Consider the following 18,214-nt stretch of genomic DNA (forward strand, 5'->3'; position numbering starts at 1 on the left):
ATTCTACCAAACCTTGAAACTTTATAGGCTCACAACACCCACTGGCCATTGGCCTCACTGAAGAAAGAAACGTTAAGCAACTGCTTCTCTCCCTCTCTATCTCAGGGCATTGCAGCAGAGCGCTTAACAAAAAAAATAACTGCCACGGGCCAAGAATACGAAGAGAAAGCTACACGTGCCAGTCACTACAAATGACCGCAGCGGTTTCGGGCTAGACTTTAGTTTTCGCCGCCCGTGACATCTTTTACTTTTGCTGCTGCCCTACTGCCAGACCGAATAAGCCTAGGAGTAAAGGCGGCATTTGCCACTGATTATAATCATACTCTCCACGCCATCCCCGCTGTCGTTGCTTGCCAGCCCCAGCTCTGGGGCATGCTGGCGAGAGGGAGAATGGGGGGGGGGGGTGAGAGCCGTCACGTGGTGGAACGCGTGAGCGTCTGTGACAAAAAAGCGACGCTTGCCGGTTCGCGGCTAACCGGGTGTTCCATCCCGCGTGCACGGCGGTCACCGCCGATATTGCCACGGCGGTGGACGTTTTTGCGGCATCATGCAAATGTGTAAATATTGCGAGTGTGAAAATAAAGGGGGGCTGAAAATCATCACGCGGGAGTCACAATGTTGTCAAAATCTAAAGGTCGCATACATTTTCGACGCATGCTTTGCAGATGGCGGCAGTCTTTACATGAAAATTTCTGTGCTGGTACTTTACTTAAATCCACACAGTCAACCGTTTTGGCCCATTGATTGACAGCGACAGACGGATAGCAGATTAATCACCATTATAGTAGCATAGCCTAATATACCAATAGTCCTATGTATACCTGCCCACTACCTTCTGCGGCTGCTTTGTGATTTGATCACGTCGAATGCTGCCTTTTATTCTCTTTCGCGCTCACTTCTTCGTCCACTGAGAAATATCAAGTGATGTCATTTCATCATTGTTCCAGGAGGGCATTCAAATTGGAGAGCAATACATAGTTCTCTTTGAGAGGGGCCAAATATGCTCACCTTGTTTTTTCCAACACTTGGGTAAAAATCTGAAGCGACGACGTTACTGACCACCGTACGTAAAGTGGCGATACGGTAAGTTATAAAGTATCTCTCTCACTTAATTCTAGATTTGAAGCTTTCGTGACTGCAAGGATTCATACTCTTAGGTTTTTCGGTAAAGTCACGTAGGTAAAAAATAAATAATAATAAATATAATTGAAATAATAATAGAAATAAAATAATAAATCACGACGTTTCGGAGGCAGCACAAGTCTCCGTCATCAGGTGGGACCGTCACAGCTAGATTTACTGTCTCAAGTGAGGCAAAATTTCAAGAGTCAAGTTCTTAAATACAAGTTTAAGGGGGGAGGGAAGGGGGAGGTGGTTATCTGAATGTGAAAGCCAATGAGTGGAACGTGTTGGGGGGGGGGCTAAAAGAGAACAGTTGGTGCATCTTGTTGATGTTTTACCCGATGTTGGTTGACAATCCAAATACAAAAAAGGAGAGGAGAGTTTTTATTATTGTATTTCTATTATTATTTCAGTTATATTTATTATTATTAATTTTTTACCTACGTGACTTTACCGAAAAACCTAAGAGTATGTCTCTCTCTCACTTCCCGGCGTTATGCGGAAATGTGCATTAAGCTCAGTTGGTCAAAATCAATACAGGAGTTCATTGATCGCAATGCAATGACAGTTGTTTTAATAACAGCTGGCTCCACTGAACGGCCTTTAGATGAAAGCCAGACAGCTTCCCAGGAGAGAAAATAACTCAGTCCCGGTAACGCCATACGACACAACCAAATGCCAATGAGCATACAAAACCCCAGTCGTGTGAACCCACAAAATGTGTCACAGATGCCAGACCCCATAAATAAGGGTCATGCAATGTCACTCCTCTCCTTGTGCTTACAAAATAACCTTTGCACAATTGTGGACATAGCTGAAATCAGCATCATGTAAGATGCGGTATTCAAGTTCGCAGATGTTACAAGAGTTGTTGGGCCCTATTATGATAGTTACATTATTTTAAAGGTGTTTATGCCAACATATCAAACCTGTAAAATGTATCCTGGGAAAATGTATTTCCCCGATAAACCTATGCACGGCAAGTTGACTCCACCAGATTGAACAAATTCGATGGTGAGAATCACGTTGGAGTTAAGCTTACTGTTACCATACTGGTTAAGTATTAGAGTTCAAAATGTGAGGAAGCTGGGTTCCTCAGGGCGTCAGAGCAATGAGCCCAGTGTGGCCGAGATCCTGAGTTCGAATATACGTTTCAGCTTTCAGGAACCCAAACTTAATAACCAGGTTCTCATGTGTAGCAAGTTGACGGTGAAGACCATTCACTAATGACTGCACACAAAGGAAAACATCATTAAATTGGATTTTTTAATTGTTTATTGAGTTTTTGAGTTAGCTGGACTTGTATTGGGCAAGGACATCGCCCACACTGCACCCAGGCAAACGGAGAGCACAGCCTTGGATATTTCTTGAGTTATTGCTATAACAACAATTACATATATTTAAGAACTAGCTTTACTACCCGGCTTTGCCCGAGACTTGGATTCTTGTCTTAGATTAGTACACGGCCTATGCGGAGGGTGGGGGGGGATGCGTGACGTCAGCAGGCACACTGCGTGACGCTGCCGCATGCGGGTGACATCACAGATGTGACGTTATCGCTCACTTGCCGTGCAAAATATATCCATTATTGCGCCCCCCCCCCCCCCCCCCAAAATACAAACGTATATTTTTATACTTTTTGCATTGTGTACAGTCTGGAAGCTACCCACATGCCAAATTTCAAGTTTGTTGCATGTTGGGAAGTATGCTAAACGTTTCGAACAGACACACATATTCACAAATTTCCCTTTCATATATATTGATGTACGATATACGTTTAAGAAGAATTGATATGAAAAAAATATAAACCTTAAAATCTTATCAATGATTCTCTCAATGTATAAATTTTAGCTTTGGAAATGAAAAAAAACTATCGGCTCGACTGTCATGCAAACACATTCCTGCGGAGGGAGCTGGTAGGAACGTTGGGTTGCTCGGTCAATGGCCAGGGTCAATGGCGGCGTGGTGTATTCCGCAAATATGGCCGACTGTGAGGGCGGGCACAAGCCGGCGTGAGTAGGTTAAACGTTGAGTTGTATAAGGGCACCACGGGGTGACCAGCCCCTCCCCACCCAGCCCCTCCCCACCCTCCCCTCTTCACCCAGCCCCACCCATTCTTGGATGCACGACGGACGGACGGACACAATAATCCCCTGTCGGCTGATGTAACCAGGAGGTTCCTACCAGTGTAATCTTGGAGCAGAATGTGTGACGGAACAAAATGCCGATGAAGGGCTTTTCTGGAGAGGTCCCGCGAAAGATGTCTCCAAGATATTGTGTGCACTGCTAACCTGAATTTTCTAATGGATTATATTATTTATCTCATAATAAGACCCCAAAAGAACAGTTGGAATTCAGTGGGGGGGGGGAAATATACCGATCAAATATGTAAGCATGAACTCGATTACTACGTGATATTATCCAGCAACAATGAGTGAATATCTAAGCTGTGCAATTACCTCGCCAGGTGCACTGTTACACATCTATTAGTTATTGCATTGTTGTTTACAATTAGTGTCTCATATTCTCAAGTATTATCGAACTTTACTCCAATATTCGGGGGATTCATTTATTTCCTTGATAATTCCAGTAAAGTGATGCAAATGGGAGCTATATTAATTGGCGTCTATTTAACATATGTTCAGCATGGAAATGTAATGAGGCTTTGTGTTACACGATCAGCAAAAGCGTGCACCATCTTTCTCAATGTGCAATGTGTTTGCAGACAAGACATGAGGGCAAACACATGCATTGGGGGTGTAATGAAGCATTGATTGAGCAATTAAAACTGATTGTTTCGCTCGAGATACATGTATCGAATCGCGTGTGCTGCTAGAATTGATGATTTTAGATTCATGTATGCTGCTGCTGAATGGGTGGGAGTGGTGGCACAGTGGGTGAGTGAATTGCGCCGTGGAATATGGCGACCCGAGTTCGATTCCCCGAGATGGCGGACAATAAGTGGTGATGGATATCTGAACCAGTCCTGCGCCTCGCCCCCCCCCCCCCCTCCCTTCACCAATCCACATTGACCACCGTGGAGAAGTGTGGTCGAACAACCCACACGGTCGACGCAACGTGGCGAGGCTTTCATCCGGCAGTGGATTTGACAGAGGGCTGAATATGAATATTGTTAACATAACTTGCCGTTTAATTCGTTCTTGTGAACCCTGCGTCCGCTAGACGCGACAATGCACCACATTGTGAAAGTTGATTCAGTTTTTACAATGCGGTCAAATGTAGTGCCTCTAGTGGCTGCAGGGGTCACGATGTTAAAAAAATGAATTGATTCTTTGAATCAAATTATCAGACCTAAATCATGGCAACTCGTTGACTTGAGAGCGGGGGAGGGTAGCACATGCTTGCAAGGCTATATTCACAATAAGTCTCAATGTTAAACTCATACTTATGCCGTAGTGAGAGTTCACCAGTGTTCACACGTAATCTGATTTACAATTGCTGGTTCGTCACGCGTTAATATGTATGGCAAGGCATCGCTATTGGTGTAAAAGATACAGCCCTCTGTCTTGTCTTTTTACCATAAAAGGACCATCAGCCAAGGTAACTTCCATGTCCCAGCCAATTAACAAACGCATAAAAACTATGGATAATGTGTTTTTACATCACGCACCTTCATTCAGACTCATTAATTTAGTTTGCGTCGTAAGGCGTTGTTCGTCGGCCAGTCATCATTGATGAAAGTAAAAAAAAAATAACCGGCAACAATCCATCGACGAATATTATCGTCACTAATTTCGTTAACAAAATATCTGCTGGATTGTATTTCTCTCTTCAATGTATGATCGAAATTCAAACACTTTGTAAGGTGGGAGAAGGTGAGTCATACGCAGAAGAAGGCCTTAAGCCTGGGCTTTAACTTCAGTCGCATCTACTCACCGGCACTCCTAAGCATCGCCTTTGACGAGTATTTAATCATCATAGGGAAACCTCATCACCCGCATAATGCTGGGTAGGGGCACTGTGTGTGTGGCGCTTGCCTAGCATGGCTCACTCCTGCTCTTAGACGGCAGCTTTTAGTCAGAGGGTTTATGAGCAGGGGCAGTAAAAGTGGCCCCGTCACCCCGTCAAATATTTATGGGACACTGCGGCCTGCATGTCTTTGTTTTGCTTGTGGCAACATGAATTGTTAACGGCCTCTTAAGCAGTCAATCACGGCTGGATAAAAATGCGCCTGTAAACTTATCACAAGTGCTGCACTGACTTATCCGCTTGTTTAATTTAGGATTTGCTGGCACACGACCATGCTTGGCTACCAAAGTCGTTAGAAAGACACATCAACTCAGAAGGAACTCATTGCTACAGTTTTGTTTTTGTTTGGGTCAATGGTGAGTTGAGAGTAAAGAGCTGCTTCTTATTAACCACCATCATCATCATTAGCCGTGGTCAATCCCCTGCTGAATGAAGACCTCCCCCAACCAAGCAGCCCAGCACCTGCATGTGAACCACTTTAATTCTTTAGCTGCCACTTCGTTATTATTCATGACCATCGGCCATCCTGCTCAATCCCACTTTATTTTCTTGCCAGGTCGGATGATGTCATTATCCTGTGTAGAGTCCTCTCATCTGTGTATGAATGTATGCATGTTGAACTTCTTTCGCAACCGTAGGTAGCCAACTGTGGCAATCGGAGGTGTAGAGGCTGGATAAAAAACTAAATGCAAAAAACAGTTCAAAATAAATAAGCTTTCAATCTAGATTTTAATTTGCATAGCTCCAGTGGCTTCCTAATGTCGGAAGGAAGAGCGTTCCAGACGGCTGGAAGCAGCGCATCTGAAAGCGTGCGATGCGGTGACCATCTTTGTTCGATGGCTTCTGCTCCTTGATGAGATTATCAAGGTATTGTAGTTCATTTGTGGCAAGCACTTTGTGTATAATGTGTGTTCCTCTTTCTGTTTCCTCATGTAATTCCAAGCATGAATCTCTACATGCTTTTAGACACCGTACATTTATAAACATTTACAAAAGGTTCCTTGAATTGGAGATTCAAAGAAAATGAAGCTTTTAAAATGCAATTTTTTCATGTAGATTTCTTTTTTTTTAGAAAGCAACATTTGCAGTTTTAAATATTTTTCACCGTCGTCTGTGCCAAGAGCACCATTCACAAGTAAAGCCCCAGAACCAAGTGTGCGTTGACGAGAGCATGCGCATTTAGAACACTGACATGTAACGTGGCAAGGAGACAGGCGGGGGTGGGGCATGGGGGGGCATGGGGGGGGGGCATGGGGGGTGCGAGGGGGGGGGCAAGGAGGGGGCGCAAGGGGGTTAACGTCCAATTTTTTTTCACTTGGAAATTTCACTTCCGATAAGAAATTCTAACGGCACAAAAATCTATCAACGTCACTGTCACACGACAAAGCCAATGACCTCTTACAGATTTGTAAATTAATAAATTTACATATCTGTACATTGAAACACTGTGTATTCTATGATATATGGGTCAGCGCGTTGGGGTCTCAACAATTTATATTTTAGCAGAGCGTGAAATGAGAGTGTGTGTGGTACCTTGACCTTATCCAGGGTTTCCTGGATTTGGATCTCGCTGTCTGGGTCCGGCTGAATACCCACGATTCTCTGGGCTTCGTCCAGCCAGCGGGAGAGGCTTTCAATCCTCTCACGCAGAGACGCTTGCAGAGATGTCCCCTCCTCAAACCTGCACCCAGCGGACAGGCGTGCCACGAATGCATTAAGAGATTAACACGAAGAATGAAGCAGGGGGGGGGGGGGAAGACACAGGCAGAAAAAATACCCTCCACACTCATACAGTGTACGTATTAACAGTGAAAGGTAAGGGCGCAGCCCTGCAATTCTCGGTCACGCCTTTCTACGTGCCATGCGAAAGCACAAATTAATGTGGGAGGTCGAAATGAGTGGCGTTTCAGATTTGATGGCGGTCTGTCATTGTAGCAAAGGTAAAGGTGCAGCCCTGTAATCCATTGCTCACGCCACTGCTGCCTGAAGGGTCTCCACGAAAGGCAGCACGAGAGATGCCCCCTCAAGAGAGCATGTTGACCCCTTCTCTTTCACGCTGGCCAAGGCATCTTCGGAGAGGTGGGAGTGTCCGCACTTTTACCGCACTGCCCGTGAGACCCGCCGATCGCCTCACCGCGCCGAACACATTTACGCTGCCGATGAGGACAGAGGCGGGAGCATTTAACAAACTTGCACCGTTATTTCACCTGCAGCCACCGTCGGTAGATCTAATTGAACCGGCAAACTCTGGATCGCAAGCCAAGCGCGCTGCTAAACCATGGCACCATGGCAGGATCCCACGCGTTAAAATGCGCACACGCATAACCGCAGGTGAAACCGCGTGCATCGTCAAAGTATGCACAGGCAGCATGATTGTTCAATTCCGCGTCCTCGTCTGGAAGCATCACCAATAAGAGCGTCGCCTCCGTCGTAGGAGAGAAATGAAAACTTTGTGTTGTTCCCCGCGAGCTCTCTCACCGAGACGCTTAATCCTTCTACAAGCCACTACATGTTGCTAATTATTCAAGCTAATCTCACAACGGACCAATAATAAGCTCTCTGAAGATCGGCGCTACACACACAACACTAAGTGCATGTGTTTGGCGTAAATTAAGGTTGCGGTACTGGCAATCGCGCAGAAGTGGGACGGCAACGCATCTCACTTGAGCAACGCGAAATCAGCTCGGTGGCAAACTGCGATAACGGACGCTGCGTTCTCTCACGGCGAAAGAAATGCTCACGACGTCTTCTTGGGGTCCTTATTTATTTTTGCCGACCACGTGAAAGCGTGGGTAAAATCTGGGGCGGAGCTGTAATCTGTAAGCATGGCCGCCGCGGACGAGACCGCACAAAAGGCCCGCGGCACGAAAACCCCGTTTATATTTCCGCGCTGGCGGGACCGAGCGGCGATCCGGAACAAACCTCCCCAGCCGCGGCGAGTGAGATTATGTTATTACCGCGCGACATTTACCAGCGCTATCATTTCTCTTGCCACTGTCACATCCATTCACAAGCGTTCGCTCGGAGCTAAACACGGCGGCCAAGCGCCACACTTTCACGGCGCATCCCGCGGGCATCGTGCGACGTTCGAAACGTTGTCGTCGCCCAACGCATTCCGCCGTACGTGTGTCGCCTCGCTAAATTGCAAAACAATTAAGTTATTTTGGTAAGTATTTATATTTTAGCAATGATGCTTGGGTGTAGTGCATATATATATATCAGAATCTTTATTTGTCCTGGAGAAATCTGATGAGCTATGAAGCTCTTTTTTCAAAGCTGTCCTGTAGGATTGGGTGCATTTCGAAAACACTGCTCACCTGTATCAGCATTATGATTATTGTCATACAGAATAAATATTGTGATGAAAACAAAACATATTGATGAAAATTTCAGGAATAATTGCACCTCCAATGCGATGTTTACGTTTTGTCACAAACACCACATATCTAGAATTATTTTTTATAGCATTGCAAATGTGAAAAAAAAGTTAACAAAAGTAATATTATAAGAGTTTAGCAGAGCCACTAACATTTATATTCCATTTCCATAATACGGAAGATTTCTGACAGTGTTAAATGTGTTCATCAGTTGAAAAAAAAGTGCATCTTCTTCTTCAAAGTTTAGCTTTTTCAAGGCCATCACCGATTTGCCACTTAGGTTGGAAGTATTGAACGAGTACAAAAACAACAACAGCGTTCAAGTGGTGAAATGAAGCTCAACAAATATAAAGCAACCCGATTGCTTACCTTGCTTTCACTCACTTTGACCCAGACACATGGAACAATTGTTGCACCCATTGCTCCGCAATGATTATTTGTTACGGGAAGAACATTTTCCAGCCCACAACAATTTCAGTTTGTACAACAAACATTTCTCACGACCCGCAGTAACGATCGAGGCGCAGGCCTCTGCAAATGCGCGCTCGTGTCACTGCTGCCGGAAGGTCCTCCATGAGAGGAGGCTCCAGAGAGACCCTCTTAAGGGTACATTGGCCTACTCTTCCACACTGGCCAAACATCTTGAAAGAGGAGGGAGTAACCAAACTTTATCCCACCACAGGGGACCCGCCAAACAACAAACTGTGGTTTTGCCCATTTACACTGCTGTGTGGGCAGAGGCGGGTGGATTGAAGAAGTCTGCCCTGTGTTTCAACTGCCACTAAAGAGGGAGATCGATTCGTTGACCCCTGGATTGTAAGTCCAGCGAGCTAAGCATTACGCCACGGCAGGAACCTCATTCGAAGCACTTCCTCGCAAAAATAAGTCCATAAATCGCAGGTTAAGTCAACGCTGTCTTTGAAGCGGTCGACAGACAGAATGCGCCCACAAGAGGCAAGGCGGGCTTCAATCACGGTGAGCAGTCACACAGGGGCGATTCCGCAATATGACGTGGGTAATTTCAAAAGTTTTTCTGCCATGTTTTGCACGCATTCACCCACCATGGCAGACACCGTGAAGGGAACCCGCCACTTTTCGTACACGCAGCAGATAAGCACAAGTTGACGGTGTGTGTCTGTTTGACATCATTTCAAGAAGAGCTTGCCAGTGACTTGTGCCGGGCTTCATTTGGCTGATCCCTCATCTCTAGAGCCAAAAGCCAATGAGCACTGGGCCAACTTGGTTCAATATACGTTTTTTGTATTATTAATGCCAGATTTATTACTCCCCCCCTCCCCCCCCCCCCCCAAGTTAACTCCTGGATTGAGATCTGTAAATGTGCACGGTATTTATTTCATGACATTTCTGAAGGCTTAATTCCCCCCCCCCCTTCGCTCTCGTACCTGCGCCTTGCTGCTTCACATTACCGTGTGACATTTGACTTCATTATAATATTTTAGGCCCCAGCGACTGGTGTTTTGAACTGTGTCAAAATTAATTACGGCAGCCGGGATGATGCAACGGCTCACTCGCAACGTGACGGGCTTGAGACGCCTCGGGCAGTTAGGTCGCTTAAAGAATAAACCCAGCCCTAGTAGTTCAACGCCACAATGACTGCGGATAACAAACACCAACAAATAAAAAATAGGTAAAAAGGTAAAAGGCACAGGCCCTGCGATTACTTGCTCACGCCGCTGCTAGCAGAAGAGCGTACACTGCAGGGAAATCCAGAAAACGCTACGAGAGAGTATAACTCTTCAGTGCTGGCCAGCCAACTTGAAAGAGGTGGGTGCACGCACAGTTGATCCCACCACATGTGATTTGCCGATCGACTACACTGGTGCACCGCTCTGCACTGCTTGGGTGGACAGAGGCGGGGGGGGTGTTTAAGAAGCTTGCACTGCTGTTTCAATTGCCACGCCGGGAAATCAAATCACGCTGGCGACCTCTTGCGTTGCAAGCCCGTCAAGCTAACCACTGCACCACAGAGAAAACCGGCGGCAAAAAAAACAATTCCACAATTCAAACGTATTTTCTAAAAACAAGATTGAACCTCATCTGTTACCACCATCTAAATGTAATTTATTGCGCCCGGATTAATCTGTTGGCGGCTCAATCCAAGCTGGGGCAGACACTCTTAGTTAATGGGCAAAAAGAAGTATAATTAAGGTTATGATGATGGAATCTCAAGACGCTACTCAGCAGGGGAGTGGCAGGTTTGGGATGCAATGATCAAGGAGGATAATATGTATATATATCGCCGTGTCACAATGTGATGTGAACAGTACAGTCGACTTTTGGGGCTTCACAGAGCGCGCTGGGGTGAATGCAATGTTGGGGAGCGATTCAAGGTACGGAGGGGGGAGGAATAAAAAAGCAATAGGCAACGAATATACGATCGGCGGCACATTGCAGAAAACCTATATTCCAAGTGACAGATGAACAGCAAACATCTCAATGCAAGTTTACTCATCAATGGCCCACAACGAGACAGAGAAGTGTAATGAGGAACGTGTGATTTATGGTGCACAGCCCTTTGCTTAAGAAACGGCCAAGTTGATATTGCTATTAATCTCCTGCAATGCACCACGGTGACAGCTGACCTCCGTTTGAACGACATAACAAAAAGGCGTCCATTAAGTGACCCGGGTTAAATGTATTCATCTGATAATCTTTACCTCATCAAACAGTGTCTCTGCCTGTCAGTGGGGATTGTTCACATGATGTACAATAAGCAGTGGGCAGCTTGACACGCAAGAGAGAACAGCTGTGCGCGCATAACGACATGTCCACCCAACGGTTAGCGTCTACAAATTGCATTCATAAAGGCGAGTGCTACGGGGCAAGGCGCTACGCTGATGAATAGACGTTAACGGTATTTTTAAATTGAACGCGTGCATTAAACGTAATCTACTGCGCGCTTCCCCGGACGCAGACGCGGACCAGGCACGCGCAAGCGCGATCAACGCATTACACAGGACAACAACTGAAGTCGTACAATGACATCTGTCGCCGCGGTTGTAGGGAGGCGTGCAATATGAAGCACTTACTGTGGCCGACTAGCAAGCGAGCCTTTTGGCAAACGCCACCTCCGTACATTTTAATTTCAAAGTGACAACGTGCGGCTCTCGCTCGGTTTGATATCCTGCACGCAATAAATACATTAATTGCTACGCGTAAGCCGGCAGAGGTATATCAAAAATATATATACCACTGACATGTGTGGAGGCACCTCTGCTGTGCACGTGTGTGTGTGCGAGGAGCAGTATTGCAACCGTTAGCGCTACGCTGCGCTACGAACCCAGCAACTTGAGTTAAATTCCCGCTCATGGCCAACAGCAGTGACGATTATCTGAATCGGTCCTGGGCCTCCCCTCGGTCGACTCACTGGCTGATGAGTACCTGGTGTGGTGTGTAGTAAACATCACCACTGGGGAGACAAAGGCGGCCGGGCGTGGTGCTGACCACCCACCCCCTCGTGTGAGGTGCCGGCCTTCATAGGTGCTCCTCGCTGACAGAATCTTGCCCCGAAGGTCTGTTGAAAGGCTACACGGGGGATCTTTGTCTTTGTGTAAAAAAACAAGCTCATGCATTTCTGTTTCTGAATTCTGCATGGAATCAGCAACGGTGGAGGTGAGTTTTAAGTGACCTGCGAGAGGGCTGCAGGGATCGGGAGAAAGGAATGGAAAATGTGGATATGGCTGGGGGGGGGGGAGGCTTATGAGCAGTGTTGAGTTCCAGGAGCATGAGTGGGAGCAGGTGAGGAGGTGTTGGGAAGGATGTTGTTGGGTGTGGGGGTGAAAATACGGTTGTGCGGTGAAAAATATGTGAAAAAGGAAATTGAAAATGCGTGGGAAGCAGAGAGTATCTGCAAGCAAGAGGAGCTTGTAACGCGGCAGTAAATACAGGACGACATCTGCACGCTGACAGATAGAGAGGATTTGGTCATTTAATATACAATGGTATACTAAAACCCAGACCAGCACGTTGTCTGTGGCACGCACTCCACTGTACTCATGCACCGTGGAATTACACGCGTCATTAAGCTGTCCCTCGCTTGTGAATTGTGACGGCGCTCTTATACAAACGGTTGCTGGCACTTTTATGAGCTGAGGCTGCGACTAACATCTCCCCCCAAAAATGCAATAAATGAAGAAATAAAAAGATTCTTTTTTTTGTTAGTCGGCTAGGTGTCTATGTAATAGAGCTTTAACAGCGCTATCACACCCTATGAAACGCACGCACACGTAACCCCTAAAAACAACGCGCAAAAAAAAATACCTCACTGGTATATTTATCCATAGCACAAATTTAAGATGAAGCATGATGGCAGGACAAGCATTGTGGACACAAAAACGCTTGAAGTCTCCACTTTTGTACAGCAAAGCGACTTTAAGCCATTGCTTCGTTGCCGATTGAATTTGTCCAGGTCGGTGACCCGGGTCGCTTTGCGATTTGTCCGGGTCGGCGTCCCCGGGTTGGTGACCAAGATAAATATTTCCCACCCGGCACACCACATCCAGAGTACATCTCGCTATAGCTGTGTGGCTACTGGTCGCGCACCTACTCCAGTCTGCCAGCGGATCTGGTAAATATTCAGTGGGAAGTTAAGCCCTGGGGATTAAGTGTCTCGAGAAAGCCGCAATATGAAAGTGTCGTAGAACGTCAGTGATTATGATCGTCACAATGAACCCTTCTTAAAACCCACAAATTTCCAAAAAAATATGCTGCACCAAAAGCAATTATACGAAGTATATAACCATTATGTTTGCCCAAATCATTGAAATGTAAAAATTTAGCTGGTTCGCAAAAGTCACGTATGCTATACACGTGGAAAAATCGTGTTGAATCAAAATGCATTTACCAGTGCATTCAAGAAACAGGAAGCTCAGTTGCTAGATCAAACTGCCCATTTTGGTATTTTTATCACAGCAGTGGAAATAGTTTGTGAGCTAAGATGACTCAATTGCTGTTTCTTCTTTCTAACAATCAGCTGTTAGGATCAGCCACAGAATTCCAATGCTCCACTCATCAAAGAAAACCTCCCCTTTTCCTTCCACATCACCCAACCCGCCTTTGTTCTGCTCACAAGCAACCTCAAGCACAAACATTACGTCACAATGTGTACAGCAGACTCACAAACACTCGCATGTTAAGTGCTGGATATTCTTACGTAACCGGGAAAGCCCATGTATTTTAATCAGCGGTAAACATATGTGTGGTTACTTTTTTGCAGAGGTGGGACAAAGTCATTGTTATGCAAGTCCAAGTCGAGTCGCAAGTCATCAAATTCATGACTCGAGTCTGACTCGAGTCCAAGTCACATGACTCGAGTCCACATCTCAGAGGTGGGACAAAGTCATTGTTATGCAAGTCCAAGTCGAGTCGCAAGTCATCAAATTCATGACTCGAGTCTGACTCGAGTCCAAGTCACATGACTCGAGTCCACACCTCTGCCTCAAGCACAAACATTATGTCACAATGTGTACAGCAGACTCAAAAACACTCGCATGTTAAGTACTGGATATTCTTACGTAACCGGGAAAGCCCATGTATTTTAATCAGCGGTAAACATATGTGTGGTTACTTTTTTGGAATGTCATATAATCGTAATGATTTACATTTGCAGGGCGAATTTCATCCGTAGATCCCAATTGCAAACTCTACCCCGGCGGCCTAGTGGAATTCACGTACTGGGGAGACAACGGTGACCAGGCGTGGTCCTGAGCCCACCACCGCCTTAATAGGTGCTCGCTAACAGCACTTGTTCCAACGCAATGAAAATTAAGCAGAGCCATTCTGCGTAACAACGCCATTATTGCTCGCAGTGGTAGGAGGGACGGCGTTCCGACGGCTCACTTACGTCTCTTAATCTCAAGTTTTATCTCTCAGACTGACGGCTAACGACCATGAGTGAGTGGAGTCTAACCTCCATCGCCACAGCCTGATGCTCACAAAGGGCCCGTAAAATACTGGAAGCGCCGCCAAATAATGCACAGGCAAATAGACAATTCTTCACAAATGTATAATATATTAATCCATTATATTATTCAGGACGTATATATATGCTGCTTATCATACTCCTGAGTGAAAAAGTACTTTTTTTTTAGAGGAAGGCCAGTCAGCTACGTTGTCCACTACGATTAGCCCCGACACATTTGCAGATGCCAACCAGGCTACAAAGCACCATCTCACTCTCCTGTCACGACCCTTCTGTGCCCCTCGGTATGTTCGGCTTGCACTTCTACACCAGCGGATGGTGGACTCTCTACTCTTATTCTTTGGTTCTTTCGGTTAAGTCACGTCTAAAAATAAAATTATAAAATAAAATAATAGCGACCGTCACAGAAACGACCCCTCTCTCTGTGCCGATATGTGTCCTCTCTCTGTGTGTCCTTGTGATGTCTGTCTGCTTGTATGTCTGTCTATAGTTTTCTAGTTAGATTTTAATTGCTATTTCTTTTATGCCTGATGATGATTGCTTGTGTTGCAATGGAAACGTCGCTATTATTTTAATTTATTATTTTATTTTTAGACGTGACTTAACCGAAAGAACCAAAGAATAATTCCTGCAGTCACGAAAGCTCCAAAATTAAGATTGAACCACTTCTACGGGGAAGTTTTAAGCTTATCTTTTTTCTTTCTCTGGCTATTTGTTCTCTCTGCCTGTGTCCTCTCTTTTGGAATGTTCACACTTAAATTCTAACTTAGCAATCTTTGAAATACGTAATCAACCAGGCTATGCGTTAATTGTGTGTTGACCGACTCTCTGTGTTGCATTACATCACATTTCGATATTTTGCGAGGTTATTTAATTTTAGTGTGCCTTTCTCCTAATTTTCAAGCTTGTGTGCCGTGCCACGTCGTCATCTTACTTGCGCAGCAGCAACACGTTGCCGTCCACTCATTGATATGCTAATTTTCTCTGCCCCCTCCCTCTCTCCGTCCCCGCCCCCCCTCTCTATATTTAAGGGACCGTCACAGAAACGACCCCTCTCTCTGTGCCGATATGTGTCCTCTCTCTGTGTGTCCTTGTGATGTCTGTCTGCTTGTATGTCTGTCTATAGTTTTCTAGTTAGATTTTAATTGCTATTTCTTTTATGCCTGATGATGATTGCTTGTGTTGCAATCGAAACGTCGCTATTATTTTAATTTATTATTTTATTTTTAGACGTGACTTAACCGAAAAAACCAAAGAATAATTCCTGCAGTCACGAAAGCTCCAAAATTAAGATCTCTACTCTTATCTCATGGCCACCAATGGAAATGAGCACTGCCGCTGTGCTTATTTAAACAGAGATGACCTTTGACCTGCCTTCTCCATCACTACCAATGCAGTAGCTGCCCCCCCAGCCCCTGCAGTGTTCACCATCATCAACCACGGCCAACGCACTGCCGGATGAATGCTTCTCAAGCTGCCGGCACCTCCTGCAATGCAGCAATGCACCGATCCACTCAGTACCTGCACACGACTTGCTCCATGACACATTAACCTCGTCATTATTCCAGACCATCGACCACCACACCTATTTTTAGCAATGCATTCTGCCCGAGCCCACTTGCATTCATGAACAGTTGGAATTATGACATTAACCCGCACTTGTTTCTCCCATCAAAGTGTTCTTCTGTCTCTCTAGTGTCTCTCATTATAATTCGAGGCGTGCAGTCACTCCACGCTTCTTGGCGCCTTTTCCTGGTATTTTTTCAGATTCATTTTTGGTTGTTCGTGACCATGTCAAAATAAATAACCGCCCTAGAAAAAAAAATATGGAATTATATATTAATGGCGTAAATTAATCATGAGATAGGCGGAAGGTCCCCCCCTCCCCCGTCCGCCGAGGTGTGCTGCCATCCCACCACCCACACACCCATGGCGATTCGCCAGCGTCTGTTGAGCCGTACGGACGGACAGAGTCGCACCGTTGCGGCGTGCATTCTCATTCCATTCCATGCAGCCTCCTCCTCCGTGCCGCCAGGGCCATGTGGAGCCGCGATTGCGGCAGAGATTTGCGGGGCAATCTTTGCACTGCGGCTCGAGATAATCGGCCCTTACCAGGGCTCTGCATACATGTTAAATGACTCAATTCCTGCTCCGGGTAATGAAATACTTTATTTTTTCGGGACAAAATGCTTTATTTACTCGCGCCTTTTATCGAGACAACTAAAATGTGGACGGTGCACTCACCGGCTGTGTATATACTGCGCGAGTAATTCAATCTTTAAAACTACGACGTAAACACGCGTACACACACACACAGGAGGTGTGGGGGAGAAGTGACGCAGTGGTCTACGCACTGCGCCACTACGCACTACGCCATGAACCTGGTGACCCGAGTTCGATTCCAAGCCCCGGCTAACATCATGGTAAGCGGTAGCTGAACTGCCCTGCCCGTTACACCGATAGGCCAGTATGGTGAAGCAAGAGGGAATTAATAATAATAATATTACGCGCTTTGTTTAATTTTATCCATTGAAAAATAATCGCAAATAACGCACTGTCGATAAACGTCACCATTTTTTATGCAAGTATTGTTTAATTTAACGTGACACATTACCGTATATATATTTGTGCATACTTTATGTGAACGTGACAACCATCATTATCCGTATGTTACCGTAGAGGCAGCTGTTAAGGCAGAGGAACATCTCACAAAGGGGCATCTTGCCCCAGGCAACGTTCGAGAAATAACAAAATGGTCATTCCATCATTGTAGATCTAAAATTGGGGCCCAGAAGTTTGAAAGCGAATGTCTAACTCTTAAAATGCAATGGGACTGTTTACCCAAATTGACAAATGTGTTCTAACTCCAGTGTTCACTCTTGCAGCGTACAGAATGTAGTGGATGATAAACTTTAAATAAGCAGACTATACGCCTACTTGCCATATATGTCCCGGAAGGCTCCGCAACTGACGGGATGTCTAATGACTACTTTATTTTTTTATGTGGAGGGGCAGATACGAGGCACATAGCTTGCTTATTTAGGTTGTGACTTATATTCTCCAAAATTAGGCTATTGATTATTTCGTGTAGTTGCTTAGGTGTATTTAAACTATTGAGCCCTTGACACGAGATCAACGCACACTAATCGCTAAGCAACACAAGCCTCCTCCTTCTCCGTCGGAACTGTGCGTTTTCCCTCTTAATTTCCACATGCCTAACCCTGGCACGTAGGGCTTGCTTTTAACATGCCCGGCCGTGATGCTAACACGCCTGAGGATAGCAGCACAAGGTCTTTTTTCCCACCCCGCTCACTCACCCTAAAATAAATCCAAATCTCTGCACCACAAATATCGCGACAGAATAAACCTCCGAGCGATCCACAGCCATGGTTCCGTAGTTACCATGATCCCGTAGTGACCACGGTCCCGTGGTGACCATGGCTACAGAGCAGCAGCAGCAGCAGCAGCGATATAGCCACACTGTGGATCGTGGGGATATCCTACTTAACTAAATGCTTCCCGTTCGTTATTGGTTATTATTACAGATGCACAGTGACCCATTGTCTTTTAATGCTCTATGGGAGTTAAAATGAACTTACTTTAGCCGACAGAACTCTATCCAGGTGGTGGACATACAGACTTTGGAAGTTCGGAGTGTCCCACGAGTGAATGGGGCTACAGGTGGTTAGTCCTGCGATGACAAGCCCTGGCTCCTTCAGGTGGGTGGCCCTGTCCGTGACCCCGCCATGTGATGCCCCCAGCTTTCTGATGGGTCACCGGGTTG

The 18,214-nt window shown here is 45.8% G+C and overlaps 1 protein-coding gene across 3 annotated transcripts in view; it reads right to left on the reverse strand.

Annotated features, from left to right (window-relative positions):
* LOC144948610 (dystrophin-like) overlaps positions 1–18,214 on the reverse strand; it is a 639,922-nt gene that overhangs the window by 185,187 nt on the left and 436,521 nt on the right. For all 3 annotated transcript variants that reach the window (XM_078878206.1, XM_078878207.1, XM_078878208.1), the window contains one exon: positions 6,646–6,793. In XM_078878206.1, the coding sequence (XP_078734332.1) occupies positions 6,646–6,793 (148 nt within the window). The remainder of the gene's footprint in view (positions 1–6,645; positions 6,794–18,214) is intronic.

Source organism: Lampetra fluviatilis, chromosome 50 (assembly GCF_964198595.1).
Source record: "Lampetra fluviatilis chromosome 50, kcLamFluv1.1, whole genome shotgun sequence".
NCBI lineage: Eukaryota > Metazoa > Chordata > Hyperoartia > Petromyzontiformes > Petromyzontidae > Lampetra > Lampetra fluviatilis.